We start from the raw sequence: 18,938 nt of genomic DNA on the forward strand, positions 1-18,938 counted from the left end.
AAGTCTTCAGGGAAGCCAAAAAAAGTTGGAAATAAAGGCTTTAATGGGGACGAACACTTGGGTTTTGATGAGACTAAGCTCATTCACGTTTGCTGGTTTCATCTTTGATGTTTGAAGTTAAAAACAAGCACTCAAAATAATACAAAGTGCATGTATGACTTTCATCTCGAGAGCGCCGTTAACCGCAAAACATCAATGCTTTTATTTGTCAATTGATTTCCTTTCACATTGTTGTTTTATATGTCTTTTCCTTTTTGATAAAAGGCAACATTTTCCCAGCTAACATAAATATGTAGAACGTTTTGCTAATGTTCTCGTTTCGTTATGAAAACGGTATTTCACGTAACGTTCAAAACGTTATTTTTGAATGTTCTATGAACGTTCAAAACATCCCGTTTTTTAAATTTATTTAATTTTTTTAGAATGTTTTGAAAATGTTTGTTTTTGGTTATTCGAACATTAAGGGAATGTTACATTTGAGCATTTTGCTAACATTACATTTGATTGTTCTTTGAACGTTATAGTAACATTTAAAAAACGCTAGACGAACGTCCAACTAAAAAACGTTCCACAAATGATGTTTTTGTGCTAATATTTTTAGAACATTATTAAAACGTTTTATTAACGCTGCTGGAAGAATGTTTGCTCATAACTTTGCCAGAACGTTCCTTGTATCAGGATGACGTCAATCGGATATAAATCTTGACACTTTCCCTTTAAATTTAAAGACAGTCATAATAATTAATAATAATAATCTGTATTGTAAACCACGCTGGTTTGTCGAAGACTTCCCTCTCTGTATGTGGTTATGGGGTCATTTCCCCTCCGCGGGATTTGAAAGGCTTTAAATGATGGCGAATAGGCTAATGGAATAATAAAATAACAAAATAATAAAGCGGGTCATATATCAGTGATCCGGAAACCTCGCGGTTCCCCGCGGCCTTCCCGCCATGCAGATGTTAAACGCGGCTATAGAAGACGCTCTACATGAGAAAGACGCGCAATAAACGCCAGCAGGGAACACAAGGCAGAAAGATTCAGCTTGTTCTCTTTTCACTTGTGAGATTAGAGATAAATAGAGCTACACGAACCCAAATATGTGTGCGAGCACGCCTTTGTTAGGTATTTTGATGCGCGCGCGTTGGATTTGCCAAAAAAGTTTCGGAATGTTCGGGTTTCTTAAATAATAAGAGTCTCTAATAAATAAGTCGCTATTTTACAATACGTTACAATTTATGAAAAAAGAAAAAATATATATATAGCATATAAAATTTGCAAAATTATATTTTTACCAAATTGTATAGTTTTATTTAATACATTTTATTTAGGCTATATTACACAATTATAAATGTTAAATTCAGTAACAAAAGCTGTAACTTAATTATAATGTTGTGTTGTTTTATTTATTATATTAGCCTATTATTTTAAAATTATTATTATTTTATTATTAATTATTAGGCTATAATGTAGAATCATTATGGTTTAATTTCTATACATCTATATAAAGCATTTTATTTAGGGAAATTATAAATTTTAAATTCAATAACAAAAGCTATAACTTAAATATAATTTTGTCTTATTTTCTTTAATTTTATTATTATTATGTTTGCCTATATAGTTTTATTATTATTTTAGTATTTACTATAATTTATAACTATTACAGTTGAATGTTTGTGCATTTATATAATACATTTTATTTAGACTATATTAAACGATTATAACTAGTTTATTTGTGTATTTTTCATTATTTTAAAATATTTATTATAATTTATAATTATTATAGTTTAAGTTGTGTATATTTATATTATGCATTTTATTTAAGCTATATTAAACGATTATACATATTTAATTCAATAACAAAAATGAAACTTAATTATAATTTTATGCAATTTTACTATCATATTAGCCATTTGTTTATTTTTATTTATTTAGTTTATTTTATTATTTATTATCATATATATCTATTACATTTTCATTTTTACAATTTATGTATAATGCATTCAATAGGCCTACTCTCGTAATGAAGTTTCTCACGGTCGTGGGTGTGTAGCCTATGTGTTATAGTCTCATTATGCTCCGTTAACAGACATGTGAGACAGAACTAAACATCACAATATACACAGCAAATGGTCAGTGTGTGTATTAGCGTTTCCGAAGCGAGTTCACAGGTACACACGAGGTGCTTGAGCGTGTGTGTGAGGTGTGTGCAAGGTGTGTTATTTTCATGCTGATGGTGCTTCACACCTGCGCATCCGCCGAGAATGGGAATCGATCATCAATCGATCATGAACTCTTTGCATTTCATCATGAGGTGATAACAGAAGATATTATGGACGCATTCACGAGGAGAAACCGACAGGAACCTCGTCTTATAATGAGAGAAGAGGTGTGTGTGTGTGTGTATTCTGATATAAGAGTTTCTGTCTTTTCTTATGGGCAAAACTTTCAGATAATATTGCACAGACGACGATATGTTTATGTAGTCAGTATAATTACATCTAATAATTCTCATCTCATTCAAGTTACTTTGATTATATAAACGTTTGATAAAACTGAAACATTATAGCCATGCCATATATATCGTGGTATTGCCATTTATTTTACCATGTTTTAATTGGTTTTAACCATGACATTTTTTAGTGAATAAAACATAAGTCAGTATCTTGGTAGGCTATATACATATATCAAAGGACAGTGATATACATTAAAATATATAGAATTTTTGTATGTATATGGTAGTAATACCTTTATATACTTTAAAGTACCTTTGCATTTCCATAAAATATACCATTTTGGACCACATTACTACAGTACCATAGTAGGAATACACATAACTTGCTTTGTCATGTGTAAAAGTAAAACAAAATATGATTTAATATGTCTGAATCCACTTGACTACATTGAATTATCTGTGTAGGCTACACTTTATTTGTGTATTTATTTTTTCAGTATGTATTTGTTTTGCAGAGGCATTTACACTAAATCTACATCCATTTGAAGATTCTGTCTTTTCAAAAGATTTCAGGTAATACAGTTGCACAGACATAAGTAAAATACCATAACCATACAAACATACTTAATTTACCTTGTTTTATTTGATTTAACCATATTATTTTTGTGAATATAATGCAATCAGTCAGTAACATGGTATATATCAAAGGACAATGATATACATTAAAATGTTTAGTATATTTTGGTAATGCCTTAATATGTTTCGAAGTGCCCTTTTTGAATATGTACCATGGTATTTATCAAAGTACCATTGAATTTCAATCAAATATACAATTTTTGGACCACCTTTCAGTACCATAGTATATGAATATACACTGTAAAATGTTTTGTCAGACACTCCATGTAAATAGGGTAAAAAATGTAACTAATAGATTTCACCATAATTACTCAGTTGACTGATTACATTAAGTATTGCAAACATTTTTTGAAGTAGTTTTTAGAAATATTATGTTTAAATATGAAAATGAAGCCTTATTGTATAAATATGAACTAATTTGCACAATTTTCCTGAACACTGCATAAAACCAGGTTCAAGATTATTGTTTGATTTTGTTGACACATTAGAGTTAAAGGTTTTTATAGAAGGGATTTTGGATTTCTTTTTTCATCACTCCATAAATCAGGAAATACTGTCAACAGACAGGGGAAATCACTATGTTTTTAGGAATAAAATGTAAAGAAATTAAAAAAAGCGAATGGTATATAAACAGACCTTTCTATAAAAGCCTTCAGAATATAGAGAGGAATAAAACTCTAAGATTTGGTGGATGTAAGTGCTGCTGAAGTGGAGGAAGAAACTCATTTTGAGAAAATTGCCTTTTAAAGATATGTATTATGATTGAAATCTATATACATAAATATATAAAGTGCAATAATAAAACCATGTGAATGGCACACAAACAAACCCTTCTATAAAAGCCTTCAGAATATAGAGAGGAATAAAACTCTAAGTTTTGGTGTATGTAAGTGCTGCTTAAATGGAGAAACAAACTCATTTTGAGAAAACAGCATTTAGGTATTGTGATACAAATCTACAGACACATATAAAGTGCAATAATAAAACGCTTGAATGATATATGGACAAACCCCTCAGTAAAAACCTTCAGAATATAGATAGGAGTAAAACTCTAAGATGTGGTGTATGTAAGTGCTGCTTAAATGGAGAAAAAACCTTCAAAGGCATGCACTGTAATTGAAATCTACAGATGCAAATAGATAAAGTGCAATAAAATAAACAGTTAGAAGTTTACTTGTGAAGTTTTCTTTCTACTATAGTTTGAAACAACATGTTATGAAAAGCCAAATGTCAAAAGTGACCAGTGCATAAAAACAATGCTTTTCCCTGCAGTGTCTTGAATCCACCTGACGACATCGAGTTATCTGTTTATGAATTCACTATTAGTCTGTTTCATTGATTTATTTGTGTGAATGTTGTCTTTCTAATATGTATCTGTTTTGCAGAGGCTTTTACATCAGAACATCTGTAAATCTTCTTCTCTCTGTCGGTGGATGACGGGAGTCGTGGTCCTGATGATGGTAAGTCACCGCGGCTCTCTATCTGATGAATGTTTGAAAACTGTCGGGAAACAGTAAACACACACATCCTGTCCCAATGCACACCGAGTGTTTATCGCATCCAGACATCATCATTACGACACACACACAGCGTCAGGCGTCTGACTCACTCAACATGTATTCATTTATAGGTTCTGATGCATTTTGCAAGCAGCAAAAGTAGAAATAAAACACAAAAACAACAAACTAGTCACTCATTAGGCCAAATGAATCAGAGCTGGTATGTGAGGAACATTTGTTTTGAGCAGGAACTCACTGATATGCCATTTTCAAGGGCGTCAGGAGATGAATGCATTGTGATAATGGAATAATAATGAGAAACAGATGAAGTTAACAGGTCACTAACAGACAGCATTACTCGTTTAATATGCAAATGCCGCTCCTTCACACATATTAGGGGGGCAGACTGTTTTAATATGTGGCTTGATCGGACCCTGGTGTGAATTGAAGGACTTGCGTTTTGCTTTCTCACCTCGGTTGAACCTGGAGAACATCGTATACATCAAACCAGGTTCTCGCAACTTTAACATTTTTTAAAAGTTATGTAAATGATAGGACAAAATGTGACCAAAAAGTTATGTTTATGGAATATTCTTATAACTTTACTAATATCTAATATACAGTCAAACCAAAATGTATTCAGACATTTCTCACATTATATCACAGTTTATTCGCTATAGTTTAGAAAATAGTAATGAAATATGAGAAGAAACTGTGTCAGAACAAATTGATCTTGATAATAACTTTGATAGAAAGGTATGTAATGAATTGGGTTGAATAGCTGTCAGCTGTTAAATTTAAGAACACAATTAGATAAAAACCAGTTTAGCTCAAACAATTACCAAGAGATGCTTCATTTTGTTCAGTCTGTGTGTAAAAAGATCACATCAGCAATTAAAGAAAAAACACTGAAGCAGAACATGCTCAGCTCAAAGTGTAAAAATATTTAACATTTTTTATCTGGTGTTTGAATAATTTTTGGTTTGACTGTACATTCTCATAACGTTAAGAGAAAACATTCTGAGATCAACTTTCTCAGAATGACGTTTTTGTGCTTGATGAACGTTGTCATAATATTGAGAGAAAACGTTCTTAGAATATTAAAATAAACATTCAAGTAATGTCATGTTATGGGTACACATAAAATTAGCAGAACATTGTAAGAAATGTTTTTGTAACCTTTAAATAACATTCTAATAACAAGAAGAAAACTATACTTACTAACGCTCTTAAAATATTAAAAATAAACATTCAAATAATGTTATATTTTGGGTGAAAATAAAGTTAGGAGGACACTGTTAGAAGTGTTTTTTGTAAGCTTTGAATAACATTTTAATCACGACAAGAAAACTAGACATGTTAAGGTTCTTAGAATATATAAAATAAACATTCAAATAATGTTATATTTTGGTTAAAAAGTTAGTAGAATGTTGTAAGGGGTGTTTTTGTAACTTTTAAATAACGTTCTAATCACAGCAAAAAAACATTCTTAGAATATTAAAAATAAACATTCAAAAACATTATAGTGAACGTTATAATCATGGACATTTTAGTGTTTTCAAAACAATGTTCCCACAACGTTTTTATAACCTATTTTGTTACCTAGGAAAGAAAACTGAGATCTCTTTATTATATCTTGCTTCTCAGATGTTTTCCCTGAGGAAACCGACGCCAGTATTATGAACTCAAACATTTTGTATGAGAATTATTGACTCATTTGTGTCTCCTGTTGTTTATTTATCCTAAGAAACATTTGAGCCAAGCGGACACTTAAATGAGGCGTAACTGAGACCTCCACATGAAAGACCAACCCGTGAGCAATGAAATCAACACTTTCTCTCTCTGATCAGCCTGTGAATGTTGTTCTAGGTCGTGTTTACCACTTTCCCAGAGCAAGACACTCACAGAGTTAGTGTTTACAAGGTAAATGACTTGCATGCTTGTTTTCAAGCCTTGTTTTTGAGTGGTTTATCTGAACAGAGGCCTTTAACATTCCTCCTGACTCTCATCAGACAAATACCGATCGAATCTGACCAATGATTGATTTTTCAGGAGACAATATACAAGACATCAGTGTGTGTGTGTGTGTGTGTGTGTGTGTGTGTGTGTGGTCTGATGAATGAATTTGCTGTCCCGGCCAGAACACAAACACAGAGCTCAGAGAATATGTGAGAAAAGAGACAAAGGAAGAAATGATGTTCAATTCTATATTAAAATAATCAAATAAGATTCTGTCAGATTATTCATGTATTTGAAGAAAATTGTAAATTGTTGCATCTAGTATGGATCTTTTAGACAGATCTTATTTCAGTATCAACTTTGTCTCCGATGTTTTTCATGCAATTCCTCACGAGAAATAAAAACACCCAAATGAGTCAATAATTGTCATAAAATAAGAGTATTGAGCTATAAAATTAATGTTAATTGAAATTAAAACAGTAAAAAAAGTAATTTTCATTAACTGAAAATAAAATAAAATACTAAAATAAAAATAAAAATCATAATAATAAAATCAGCTACTTTGCCAAAGCAACATTTAACATTTTAATTTAGTATTAAAATATCTAAAACTAAATAAACTAAAACTTTAAGAAAAACTAGAGACAACTTTCTACATCTTTAACTATTAATAAAAAAGAAACAAAAATATAAAAATAAAATCTAATTTAAATTATTAACAAAATAGTGCAGCAAATATGACAGCTTATCAAAGCTTAGATCATTTGATGAGAAATGTTTGAGTTTTTATTGAGATCTCAGACTTATTGCAATTTTTAGTTTCTCAGCAAATCTGAGCGCAGTTTGAGACATTGTTGAGAAATTATATAGCTATTATATAGTTGAGCTATAATATAGTGTTATTATTCACAAATATTTGACCTCTGAATGCCACCATTGTCCAACAACAATAAAGTATCCCAGAGAGACATGTAATAATAAATAGGTTTTATTATTTACATGTTATTCACAGTATTTCAGGAATATTTTTAAAATAAAAAAATAAAAATAAAGTTTATACATTTTTTAATGGGCAGTGTGACAGTGATCATGTGTTTAATATGTCCAAATTATTTTATTTATTTCCTGTAAATGAGTTGTGTGGCATCTTTGGTTATTGTACAGTATTTCAATTAGGTGTGTGTTCAATTCTCAGTCATCATTCAAAAGGATGACAAGCATCATTTTGGAAACAATCTCTTGCAACCACTGAATATAATACAGAAAATATAGTCCCACTGAATATAAATACATAAAATACAAAATAAATTCACCACAAGAAGACAATAAATGAGCTTGCTTTGGAATTTTTTTTCTAAATCTTCTGCTCTACAGGTGGCGCTGTTTGCATTTTGCAAAGTTTTTCAAGAAGCATTCATGTGATGCTGCTTTATATTTTGTCCAAAACAACAGATCTCTACGGAGACCCTAAAGGGACATGGTAGTGGAAAAAAATTAGGTAGGAGTGAAAAATATTTTTAAATTTTTTTGCATTCTCTCGCAAAACCAGTTGAGTTCGGACAAACACTGTTTACTTTATAGCTTGCAGTGGTTCATAGCTCTGTATGTTCACAATCGAGCGGTTCATAGAGTTTTATTTTGAACTTGGACTGAAGTATAAAGAAACACAGTCAGTGCTTAGTTCAAGGCACAGTTTTGGGACATTTTAAAATGCTTAATGCGGCTTAATGTTTTAAAATAGTGACATTGGAGGACCAAATTCTATAATAATAAATACTGATAACGTTATTAGGCTAATATTAATAACCGTGTTAATAATATTACTATTAATAAAGCAGAATAGCCCAGAATATGAACGAAGACGTGATTTAAAAAACATCAAGTTCATGTGTTTTCTCCCCCATAGACAAAACATTATAAAAAAAATACTCTTAGCACGTTGCTTTTCTGTACATACAGAATATTTTTAATAAAATGTATTTTTTTATATATATATTAAGCCACGTTAAGCGTGCTTTTCTATGGGTGAGAAAATGCTTATCGTGCAATTCAGCTCATATTTTGTGCTCATCTGCTTGCATGTACACAGTACATATTTTTAATACATAATATAGCATATTTGTTCTTTTTTATGATCTTCATTAAGCCGCATTATGTGTTTCATGAACTACTGCAAGCTGTATAATACAGCTATTCCTGTGGCTCAAATAGTAGAGCATGGCACTAGCAACGTCAAGATCATGGGTTCGATTCCCAGGAAAGCAAGAGCTGATAAAATGTAGAAACTGTAACTTGAATGCAATGCAAGTCGCTTTGGATAAAGCGTCTGCTAAATGCATAAATGTAAATAATAAACAGGAAGTGTTTGTCCGAGCTCAACTGGTTTTGCGAGAGAATGCAAATATCTTTGCAAGAGAATGCAAAAGTTTTGAGAGAGAATGCAAAAGTTTAGCGAGAAAATGCAAATATCTTTGCGGGAGAATACAAATATCTTTGCAAGAGAATGCAAAAGTTTTGAGAGAGAATGAATATCTTTGCAAGAGAATGCAAATATCTTTGCAAGAGAATGCAAAAGTTTTGCGAGAGAATGAATATCTTTGCAAGAGAATGCAAAAGTTTTGAGAGAGAATGCAAAAGTTTAGCGAGAAAATGCAAATATCTTTGCGGGAGAATACAAATATATTTGCAAGAGAATGCAAAAGTTTTGCCAGAGAATGCAAAAGTTTTTAGAGAGAATGCAAAAATCTTCGCGAGAGAACGCAAAAGTTTTGCGAGAGAATGCAAATATCTTTGCGGGAGAATGCAAAAGTTTTGTGAGAGAATATAAATATCTTTGCGAGGGAACGCAAAACATTTGAAAAATATTTTTTCCTCCCACCCCAACTTTCTTCCACCATCATGTCCCTTTGTGGGCTCCGTAGATCTCAGAGGGCATAATGTTACTGTCTAACTAGGGTGCTGCCTGGGTAGAAAGCGCACTAGGTTTTGGTTCGGAGCCGTTCTGTACTGTTATTGGTCTCAGACAGTGAGCTGATGCTGGAGACGAGACCCGAATCAGAGTCCGAAATCGTAGTCGAAATCTCCTCAAACTTCTGAATCACGGCCCTCACCGACCCAAACGCAACATCCCGCCTCCAGCGCCCGCTTCCCGCCCCTCCTGGACCACGATAGGCAGAGCTGTGGCTGAGGAAGACGTGATTGGGTGGCGGCAGGCCGGGGCGGAGCTTGAGTCTTCCCTGACCCAATTGAAGAGCTGGACAGAGGGGGGCACTGAAGTGGGCGGGGATTGCAGCGAGAAACTCTTGAGTTACAGGATTGTGGAAGGTTATCGAAGCTCCACCCACATTTAGAAACACGCCCACTGTCTTCAGCTGAGGAGGAACAGAGGGGAGGAGCTCACGCTGTCCGTCAAACACAGTGTGAAACGCAGAGCCACGCCTCTCCAACCACCAGCCACGCCCATCACATGATGAAATCACTCCTGAGGAAGAGACAGGAAAAGGGAGGACTCTACTGTTTCTGAAGAAATTATTATTGTACACTAAATTTTGAGTTACATAAATCATAATATTAATTAACTGATGCACAAAATGTTTAGTATTATTATTTTTGAATTCGATTTTATTTTTATATTTTCTGTTTTAATTATGGTTTTATTTGAAGTTTTAGTAAATTTGTTGTGTTTTTGTCATTATTATTATTATTATTATTTAAGTATATCTATATAATTTTTATTACGTTTTAGTTTTTAGTTTATTTTGATGTTTTAGCACTCTAACTTGAGTACTAAAAAATGAGAAATGTTGCCGTGGCAACTATCTGAAATACAATCAACTCAACTCAAACTTTATTTATAAAGCACTTTCAACACCACGACTGGAACCAAAGTGCTGTACAGAGAAAGATAAGAGGGGAAATAAAATCTAAAAACTAAATAAAAAATAATAGTAGTAAAATAAAAGGAAAAATAAAATAATACCAACAGAAGACATACACAGCTACAAAGCATTGTAAAAGTCTTGAGAAAACAAATGAGTTTTAAGCGCACTCTGAAAAACACCCAAAGTTGGAGAAGATCTAATAGACAGAGGAAGGGCATTCCAGAGCCTAGGAGCTGCCACAGAGAAAGCACGATCACGAGTAATATGCTCTCTCCCCTTTATACCTGTTAAAAGTCTGGCAGCTGAGTTCTGAACAAGTTGCAAACGAGAGAGAGAGAGAGAGAGAGAGAGAGAGCTGATTCAAACCCAGATACAACACATTACAATAGTCCAAACAAGATGACACAAAAGCATGAACAATCTTCTCCATATCTTCAAAAGAGAGGATGGACTTCAACTTAGATACTGACCTTAGATGGAAAAAGCTATTTTTAACAACCTCATTAATTTGTCGGTCAAATTTGAGTCAAAGATGACACCAAGGTTTTTTACACAGGACAGTTTCTTCCCAGGAAACTGACCCAGGCAGTCATAGACATCGTTAACATAACACTTATTACCAAATAAAATCATGTCTGTCTTATCTTCATTCAACTGAAGAAAATTATTTGCCAACCAGAACTTAACCTCTGTCATATATTCAGATATTCATGCAAAGACTGCAAAGCACTTTTATGGTCCTGTGTCAAAGGTAAATAAATTTGTGAATCATCCGCATACAAATGATAATGAATCCCAAATCTTTCAAAAATAAAACTCAATGGCAACATATACAGAGAAAATAAAATTGGTCCCAGAATAGAGCCCTGAGGAACCCCACAGACAAGAGGAGCAGTAGAAGAAGAGTAATGACATCTTAAGAGGCGTACTAAAATAACACCTAACTCTCACCTAAACTGACTGAAAAAGTCTTATCCTTCAAGTAAGAAGAGAACCATTTTAGGACTAAGCCCTGAACACCAGCATGATTCTTGAGACGAGCAACAAGTATATCGTGATCAATTGTATCAAATGCTGCAGTAAGATCTAACAAAAGTAGAACAACACAACTCCCAGAGTCAACGCCTCTTAAGATGTCATTGGAGACCCTCAAAAGAGCAGACTCTTCCAGACTGGAATCTATCTAAGATATTATTCCTCTTTAAAAAATAATTTAACTGCTCCAACACAAAATAAGTTTAGGTTTTATTTATTTATTTTTTTTAATTTATAAAACCATTTTCATTACTCTAAATAAAATAAATTATAGAATATTAGTCCTTATTTTGTCTAAGCAATAAATGTAATGGTTGAAATTGGTGTTATTGTAGTCCCACAATACAGTACTATTATAGTTTTTATTAATAGTTTGAATTAGTTTTTATTTTTATATTTTCCATTTTAATTAAAGTTTTTGTCATTGTGTTGTGTTTTTCTCTTTTTATTTTTATTTTTGTAATATATATATATATATATATATATATATATATTACATTTTATTATTTTTGTTATTTTAGTACTTCGTTAAATAAATCAAGCTAGTTAAAATATTTGTATATATTTTATTTTATTTCAGTGATTTTTAATCTTAAGTAACAGTTTATTTTTGAAGCGTTTTTTTTTTTTTAAGTTTTAGTTTAAGTGAACTATAATTCAATGTTTTAACACTTCTGAATTTTTTTCAAGGCACTTGTGATGCCTCTTCAGCCCACACTTTGAGAAACCTGCTCTACATTTCCTCACGTGAGAGCTCTTATTGTTTTATTTATTGAAATATCTTCATATATGCATCAGCAGCACATCAAACATGATCACTGAAATCTGCTGTTCTCTCACCGATCCTGTAGATGGCGCTGTTGCAGACATCCACCTCCCAGTAATACTGTCCTCTGGAGATGCTCACACTGCCGCAAACCTGAGGAAGCGGACCAGAGTCCTGATCGCTGCGGTCATGTGATGAGATCATGTGACCTGTGAAGGTGACGGCGAGGGCGGAGCTTGAGAGGTGAAGTGATGAATCAGAGCAGGACGAATCGAGGGTGAAGAGCAGACCTTCAGAAGAGAGTTACAGATGTATGATATATATGTATATATGTGTGTGTATATATATAATATATATATACAGTGAGGAAAATAAGTATTTGAACACCCTGCTATTTTGCAAGTTCTCCCACTTAGAAATCATGGAGGGGTCTGAAATTGTCATCGTAGGTGCATGTCCACTGTGAGAGACATAATCTAAAAAAAAAAATCCAGAAATCACAATGTATGATTTTTTAACTATTTATTTGTATGATACAGCTGCAAATAAGTATTTGAACACCTGTCTATCAGCTAGAATTCTGACCCTCAAAGACCTGTTAGTCTGCCTTTAAAATGTCCACCTCCACTCCATTTATTATCCTAAATTAGATGCACCTGTTTGAGGTCGTTAGCTGCATAAAGACACCTGTCCACCCCATACAATCAGTAAGAATCCAACTACTAACATGGCCAAGACCAAAGAGCTGTCCAAAGACACTAGAGACAAAATTGTACACCTCCACAAGGCTGGAAAGGGCTACGGGGAAATTGCCAAGCAGCTTGGTGAAAAAAGGTCCACTGTTGGAGCGATCATTAGAAAATGGAAGAAGCTAAACATGACTGTCAATCTCCCTCGGACTGGGGCTCCATGCAAGATCTCACCTCGTGGGGTCTCAATGATCCTAAGAAAGGTGAGAAATCAGCCCAGAACTACACGGGAGGAGCTGGTCAATGACCTGAAAAGAGCTGGGGCCACCGTTTCCAAGGTTACTGTTGGTAATACACTAAGACGTCATGGTTTGAAATCATGCATGGCACGGAAGGTTCCCCTGCTTAAACCAGCACATGTCCAGGCCCGACTTAAGTTTGCCAATGACCATTTGGATGATCCAGAGGAGTCATGGGAGAAAGTCATGTGGTCAGATGAGACCAAAATAGAACTTTTGGTCATAATTCCACTAAACGTGTTTGGAGGAAGAAGAATGATGAGTACCATCCCAAGAACACCATCCCTACTGTGAAGCATGGGGTGGTAGCATCATGCTTTGGGGTGTTTTTCTGCACATGGGACAGGGCGACTGCACTGTATTAAGGAGAGGATGACCGGGGCCATGTATTGCGAGATTTTGGGGAACAACCTCCTTCCCTCAGTTAGAGCATTGAAGATGGGTCGAGGCTGGGTCTTCCAACATGACAATGACCCGAAGCACACAGCCAGGATAACCAAGGAGTGGCTCTGTAAGAAGCATATCAAGGTTCTGGCGTGGCCTAGCCAGTCTCAGACCTAAACCCAATAGAGAATCTTTGGAGGAGCTCAAACTCCGTGTTTCTCAGCGACAGGCCAGAAACCTGACTGATCTAGAGAAGATCTGTGTGGAGGAGTGGGCCAAAATCCCTCCTGCAGTGTGTGCAAACCTGGTGAAAAACTACAGGAAACGTTTGACCTCTGTAATTGCAAACAAAGGCTACTGTACCAAATATTAACATTGATTTTCTCAGGTGTTCAAATACTTATTTGCAGCTGTATCATACAAATAAATAGTTAAGAAATCATACATTGTGATTTCTGGATTTTTTTTTAGATTATGTCTCTCACAGTGGACATGCACCTACGATGACAATTTCAGACCCTCCATGATTTCTAAGTGGGAGAACTTGCAAAATAGCAGGGTGTTCAAATACTTATTTTCCTCACTGTATATGTATACAGGTGCTGGTCATATAATTAGAATATCATCAAAAAGTTGATTTATTTCACTAATTCCATTCAAAAAGTGAGAACATGCACACAATATCTAGTATGCAATCCAAAAGTGTTATATATACACACACACACACACATATATATATATATATATATATATATATATATATATATATATATATATATATATATATATATACAGGTGCTGGTCATATAATTAGAATATCATCAAAAGTTGATTTATTTCACTAATTCCATTCAAAAGTGAAACTTGTATATTATATTCATTCATTACACACAGACTGATATATTTCAAATGTTTATTTCTTTTAATTTTGATGATTATAACTGACAACTAAGGAAAATCCCAAATTCAGTATCTCAGAAATTAAGAATATTGTGAAAAGGTTCAATATTGAAGACACCTGGTGCCACACTCTAATCAGCTAATTAACTCAAAACACCTGCAAAGGCCTTTAAATGGTCTCTCAGTCTAGTTCTGTAGGCTACACAATCATGGGGAAGACTGCTGACTTGACAGTTGTCCAAAAGACGACCATTGACACGTTGCACAAGGAGGGCAAGACACAAAAGGTCATTGCAAAAGAAGCTGGCTGTTCACAGAGCTCTGTGTCCAAGCACATTAATAGAGAGGCGAAGGGAAGGAAAATATGTGGTAGAAAAAAGTGTACAAGCCATAGGGATAACCGCACCCTGGAGAGGATTGTGAAACAAAACCCATTCAAAAATGTGGGGGAGATTCACAAAGAGTGGACTGCAGCTGGAGTCAGTGCTTCAAGAACCACTATGCGCAGACGTATGCAAGACATGGGTTTCAGCTGTCACATTGAGCCACTCTTGAACAACAGACAGCGTCAGAAGCGTCTCGCCTGGGCTAAAGACAAAAAGGACTGGACTGCTGCTGAGTGGTCCAAAGTTATGTTTTCTGATGAAAATATATTTAGCATTTCCTTCGGAATTCAGGGTCCCAGAGTCTGGAGGAAGAGAGGAGAGGCACACAATCCACGTTGCTTGAAGTCCAGTGTAAAGTTTCCACAGTCAGTGATGGTTTGGGGTGCCATGTCATCTGCTGGTGTTGGTCCACTGTGTTTTCTGAGGTCCAAGGTCAACGCAGCCGTATACCAGGAAGTTTTATAGCACTTCATGCTTCTTGTTGCTGATCAACTTTATGGAGATGCAGATTTCATTTTCCAACAGGACTTGGCACCTGCCCACACTGCCAAAGCAACCAGTATCTGGTTTAAGGACCATGGTATCCCTGTTCTTAATTGGCCAGCAAACTCGCCTGACCTGAACCCCATAGAAAATCTATGGGGTATTGTGAAGAAGAAGATGAGAGACACCAGACCCAACAATGCAGAAGAGCTGAAGGCCACTATCAGAGCAACCTGGGCTCTCATAACACCTGAGCAGTGCCACAGACTGATCGACTCCATGCCACGCCGCATTGCTGCAGTAATTCAGGCAAAAGGAGCCCCAACTAAGTATTGAGTGCTGTACATGCTCATACTTTTCATTTTCATACTTTTCAGTTGGCCAAGATTTCTAAAAATCCTTTCTTTGTATTGGTCTTAAGTAATATTCTAATTTTCTGAGATATTGAATTTGGGATTTTCCTTAGTTGTCAGTTATAATCATCAAAATTAAAAGAAATAAACATTTGAAATATATCAGTCTGTGTGTAATGAATGAATATAATATACAAGTTTCACTTTTTGAATGGAATTAGTGAAATAAATCAACTTTTTGATGATATTCTAATTATATGACCAGCACCTGTATATGTATGTATATATATATATATGTGTGTGTGTGTGTGTGTATGTATATATATGTGTATATATGTATATATGTGTGTATATATATAACACTTTTGGATTGCATACTAGATATTGTGTGCATGTTCTGTATTTTCTTATTGATTATTATTTGAGCAGATTGTCCAAAGTTTTGCACCAAAATTGGATTAGAAATGTAAATTACGCACATGCTATTTTGTAAAATATGTACAGTATGTACTGTAGTGTGTACTGTGCAGTATGTAGAACGCTAGTGTTACTTTCTGAACATCTCACCTGATACGGATTGTTCCATTTCCTTTTCAGAAAGATCCACACTGCCATCTACAGGACAGAGACGGCCATGAAAGGTAATAATAATAATAATTTAAACAATAATAACAATTACAATAATAATAATAAAAATTAACAATGATCAAATGAATGATAATAATAGTAAATAATAATAATTTTGAAAATAATAAAACATAATATAATATAGAAACAAAAATAATTGAAAATAAATAGTTTTTGCAAGTGCTTCACATGCAATTCATCCAATCAGGTTTTATTTAATCTTAGTTTGTATTAAATTAATAATATTTAATCAATAATAATAATAATAGTAAAAATATAAGTAGTAATTAAATTATTTTTACAAGTGCAAATGCCGTTAATTCAGTCAGATTTGATTTAATTTTAGTTATGAAAGCAAGATTTATTTTCAAATGTATGAAGGTACAGTGTTTTGTGTCCTAATTCTTTGTAGCAATATTGTAACAAAAATGTAGAAATGTTTATCGTCACATACTGCACATTGTTTCATATGCTATTTTTGATAAATAGTAAGCAGTATGTAATATATACTACACAGTATGCAACAAGAATAGAAGACACCAATATTCATTAAGTTACATAATAATAATAATAATAATAATAGAAATAAATATTATTTAATTTAATAACTAATATTATTTGGTATATTAAAATAAAATATATAATTATTTTATATAAAATAATATATTAATATAATAATATATATAAATAGATATAATTATTTTATATAATATGATATATATATATATATATATATATATAAATAGATATAATTATTTTATATAAAAATAATATATTAATATAATAATATATATAAATAATATTAAATAATAATTCATTTTAATTAAATAAAAATAACAAATTTTTACAAATGCACTTCATGCTATTTAGAATAATAAGTAATATTTTCAAATATGTGGTGATATCATCCATGTCTCAGTTCATTGTAGTGATGTTGTGTGAATAATGTAATATATAGCACACTGTTCCCCAAGCTGTTTTTAAGAAATAGTATGCAGTACGCAGTATTTCTGCACTCACCCGTCTCCCATCTCTGTTCCTCACGCTTCACTCTCTCTGTAGGGTCAAAGGTCACTGTGGGGTCAAAGGGCAGACAGGTCAGAGCAGATGACCAGTCAAAGCAGGGCAGCTCAACGCCATGACAACAGTTCGGACAGAGAACGATTGGATGAGAGGAGGAGGCCCCGCCCCTGACTCCGCCCCTTCCTCGATCAGGCCCCACCCCTCCGGTCAGACAGCGGCCGCAGAGAGTGTGAGAGCAGGGCAGAATGAGAGGAACGTCAAAACCACGAGCACATGACGGACAGATGCGCGTCTCCTCGTCTGTGACGTGTGTCATCATTCACACACACACACACACACACACACACTAGAACTGATAATTCACAGCGAGCTCAGATCCATAAAACATCTGCAAACCATCCGTCTGTCACGACCAGATTCCCTTCGAGGTCCCAGAATTCCCTCGTTTCATGATTAAAGACGACACGCATCCCAAAATCCTTCAATGCTGCTGCTGGTTTGCTGTGAAAGGAACAGAGAAGAAGTCGAGGCTGAGAGCGAGCAAGAGACAGACAGACACAGAGAGAGAGAGACGCTTCCTTTATTAGCCTCTCCATTGCTTGTGGTTGCCATGGTGACGAGCCCTGCACCCCATAAACAGACAGACAGAGATGCACTTAAAGAGAGAGACGCAAAAAAGAGTGTTTTTTTTCTCTTTTATTTATTATAATGATAATGTTTGCTTCGCAATTTGAATAATTTTGTAATAGTATTATTATTATAACAATTTTGAAATAATTTACTTTAATTAATTGTATAGTTTTAATATTATAATAAGCGATTTAAGAAAAAATCAATGAAATTATAAAACACTAATTATTATTTATAATTATTATTTATTATAATCATTAGTTATAAATGCAGATCAACAAATAAAATAAAATGTTGAAAATAATGTAATGACCCCATTTAATGAAGAAAAGAAGATAAGTATGTATGGGGAAATGGTCAGAGGTCCGAAAGATTTACAGTCTTCCTAGAGGGCCTTCTTTGTTAACAAATATAACACAGATAAAGAACTTTACTCCCTTGAAAATGCCTTCAAAGTTTGGGCACTAAAGCAATTGCAATATGTCCACCAATTATTTGAAGGAATTCACTTAAAACAATCTCCCTAGGACTGATTTTTATAGGTATCTCCAGATTCGAAGTTTCCTTTTTAAACACCCAAATTGGAAAATGTTAAAAACTTCCCCATCAGCAATTGAGACTTTGTTGATTAATGTTCAGAATGGTAACGGGATCCTTAGACCAATTAGTCGTATTTACAGGGCTCTGGAGGACATGAAGAAAGACAACACAAATTATATAAAATTAATAATAATAATAATAATAATACATTTTATTTAAAGGTGCCTTTCAGAGCACTCAAGGACACCGTACAGTAAAATGATAACACAACACAAAATCCTGACGGCAATACAGCAAATAACAATTATAACAATAAATCATTTAAAATTAATCAGAAAAAGCTCATCTAAACAGGTAAGTTTTAAGGCATGATTTAAAAGTAGTCAGGCAGTCACT

The 18,938-nt window shown here is 33.7% G+C and overlaps 1 protein-coding gene and 1 long non-coding RNA gene across 2 annotated transcripts; one reads left to right on the forward strand and one right to left on the reverse strand.

The window, feature by feature from the left end:
- Nucleotides 1-4,467: 4,467 nt before the first annotated feature.
- On the forward strand, nt 4,468-12,398 carry LOC131520458 (uncharacterized). The gene is made up of 3 exons (XR_009266066.1): nt 4,468-4,548; nt 12,153-12,209; nt 12,314-12,398. It is a non-coding gene; the product is annotated as an uncharacterized LOC131520458 (long non-coding RNA).
- Nucleotides 9,110-18,022, reverse strand: LOC131520456 (ret finger protein-like 4B). Its single transcript, XM_058744702.1, has 4 exons — nt 17,370-18,022; nt 16,290-16,337; nt 12,303-12,518; nt 9,110-10,027 (listed from the first exon to the last, which is right to left on the reverse strand). The coding sequence occupies exons 1-4, from the start codon at nt 17,689-17,691 to the stop codon at nt 9,525-9,527; spliced, it is 1,089 nt and encodes a 362-aa protein (XP_058600685.1). The 5' UTR covers nt 17,692-18,022; the 3' UTR covers nt 9,110-9,524.
- Nucleotides 18,023-18,938: the final 916 nt, after the last annotated feature.

This window comes from Onychostoma macrolepis, chromosome 15 (assembly GCF_012432095.1).
Source record: "Onychostoma macrolepis isolate SWU-2019 chromosome 15, ASM1243209v1, whole genome shotgun sequence".
Lineage (NCBI taxonomy): Eukaryota > Metazoa > Chordata > Actinopteri > Cypriniformes > Cyprinidae > Onychostoma > Onychostoma macrolepis.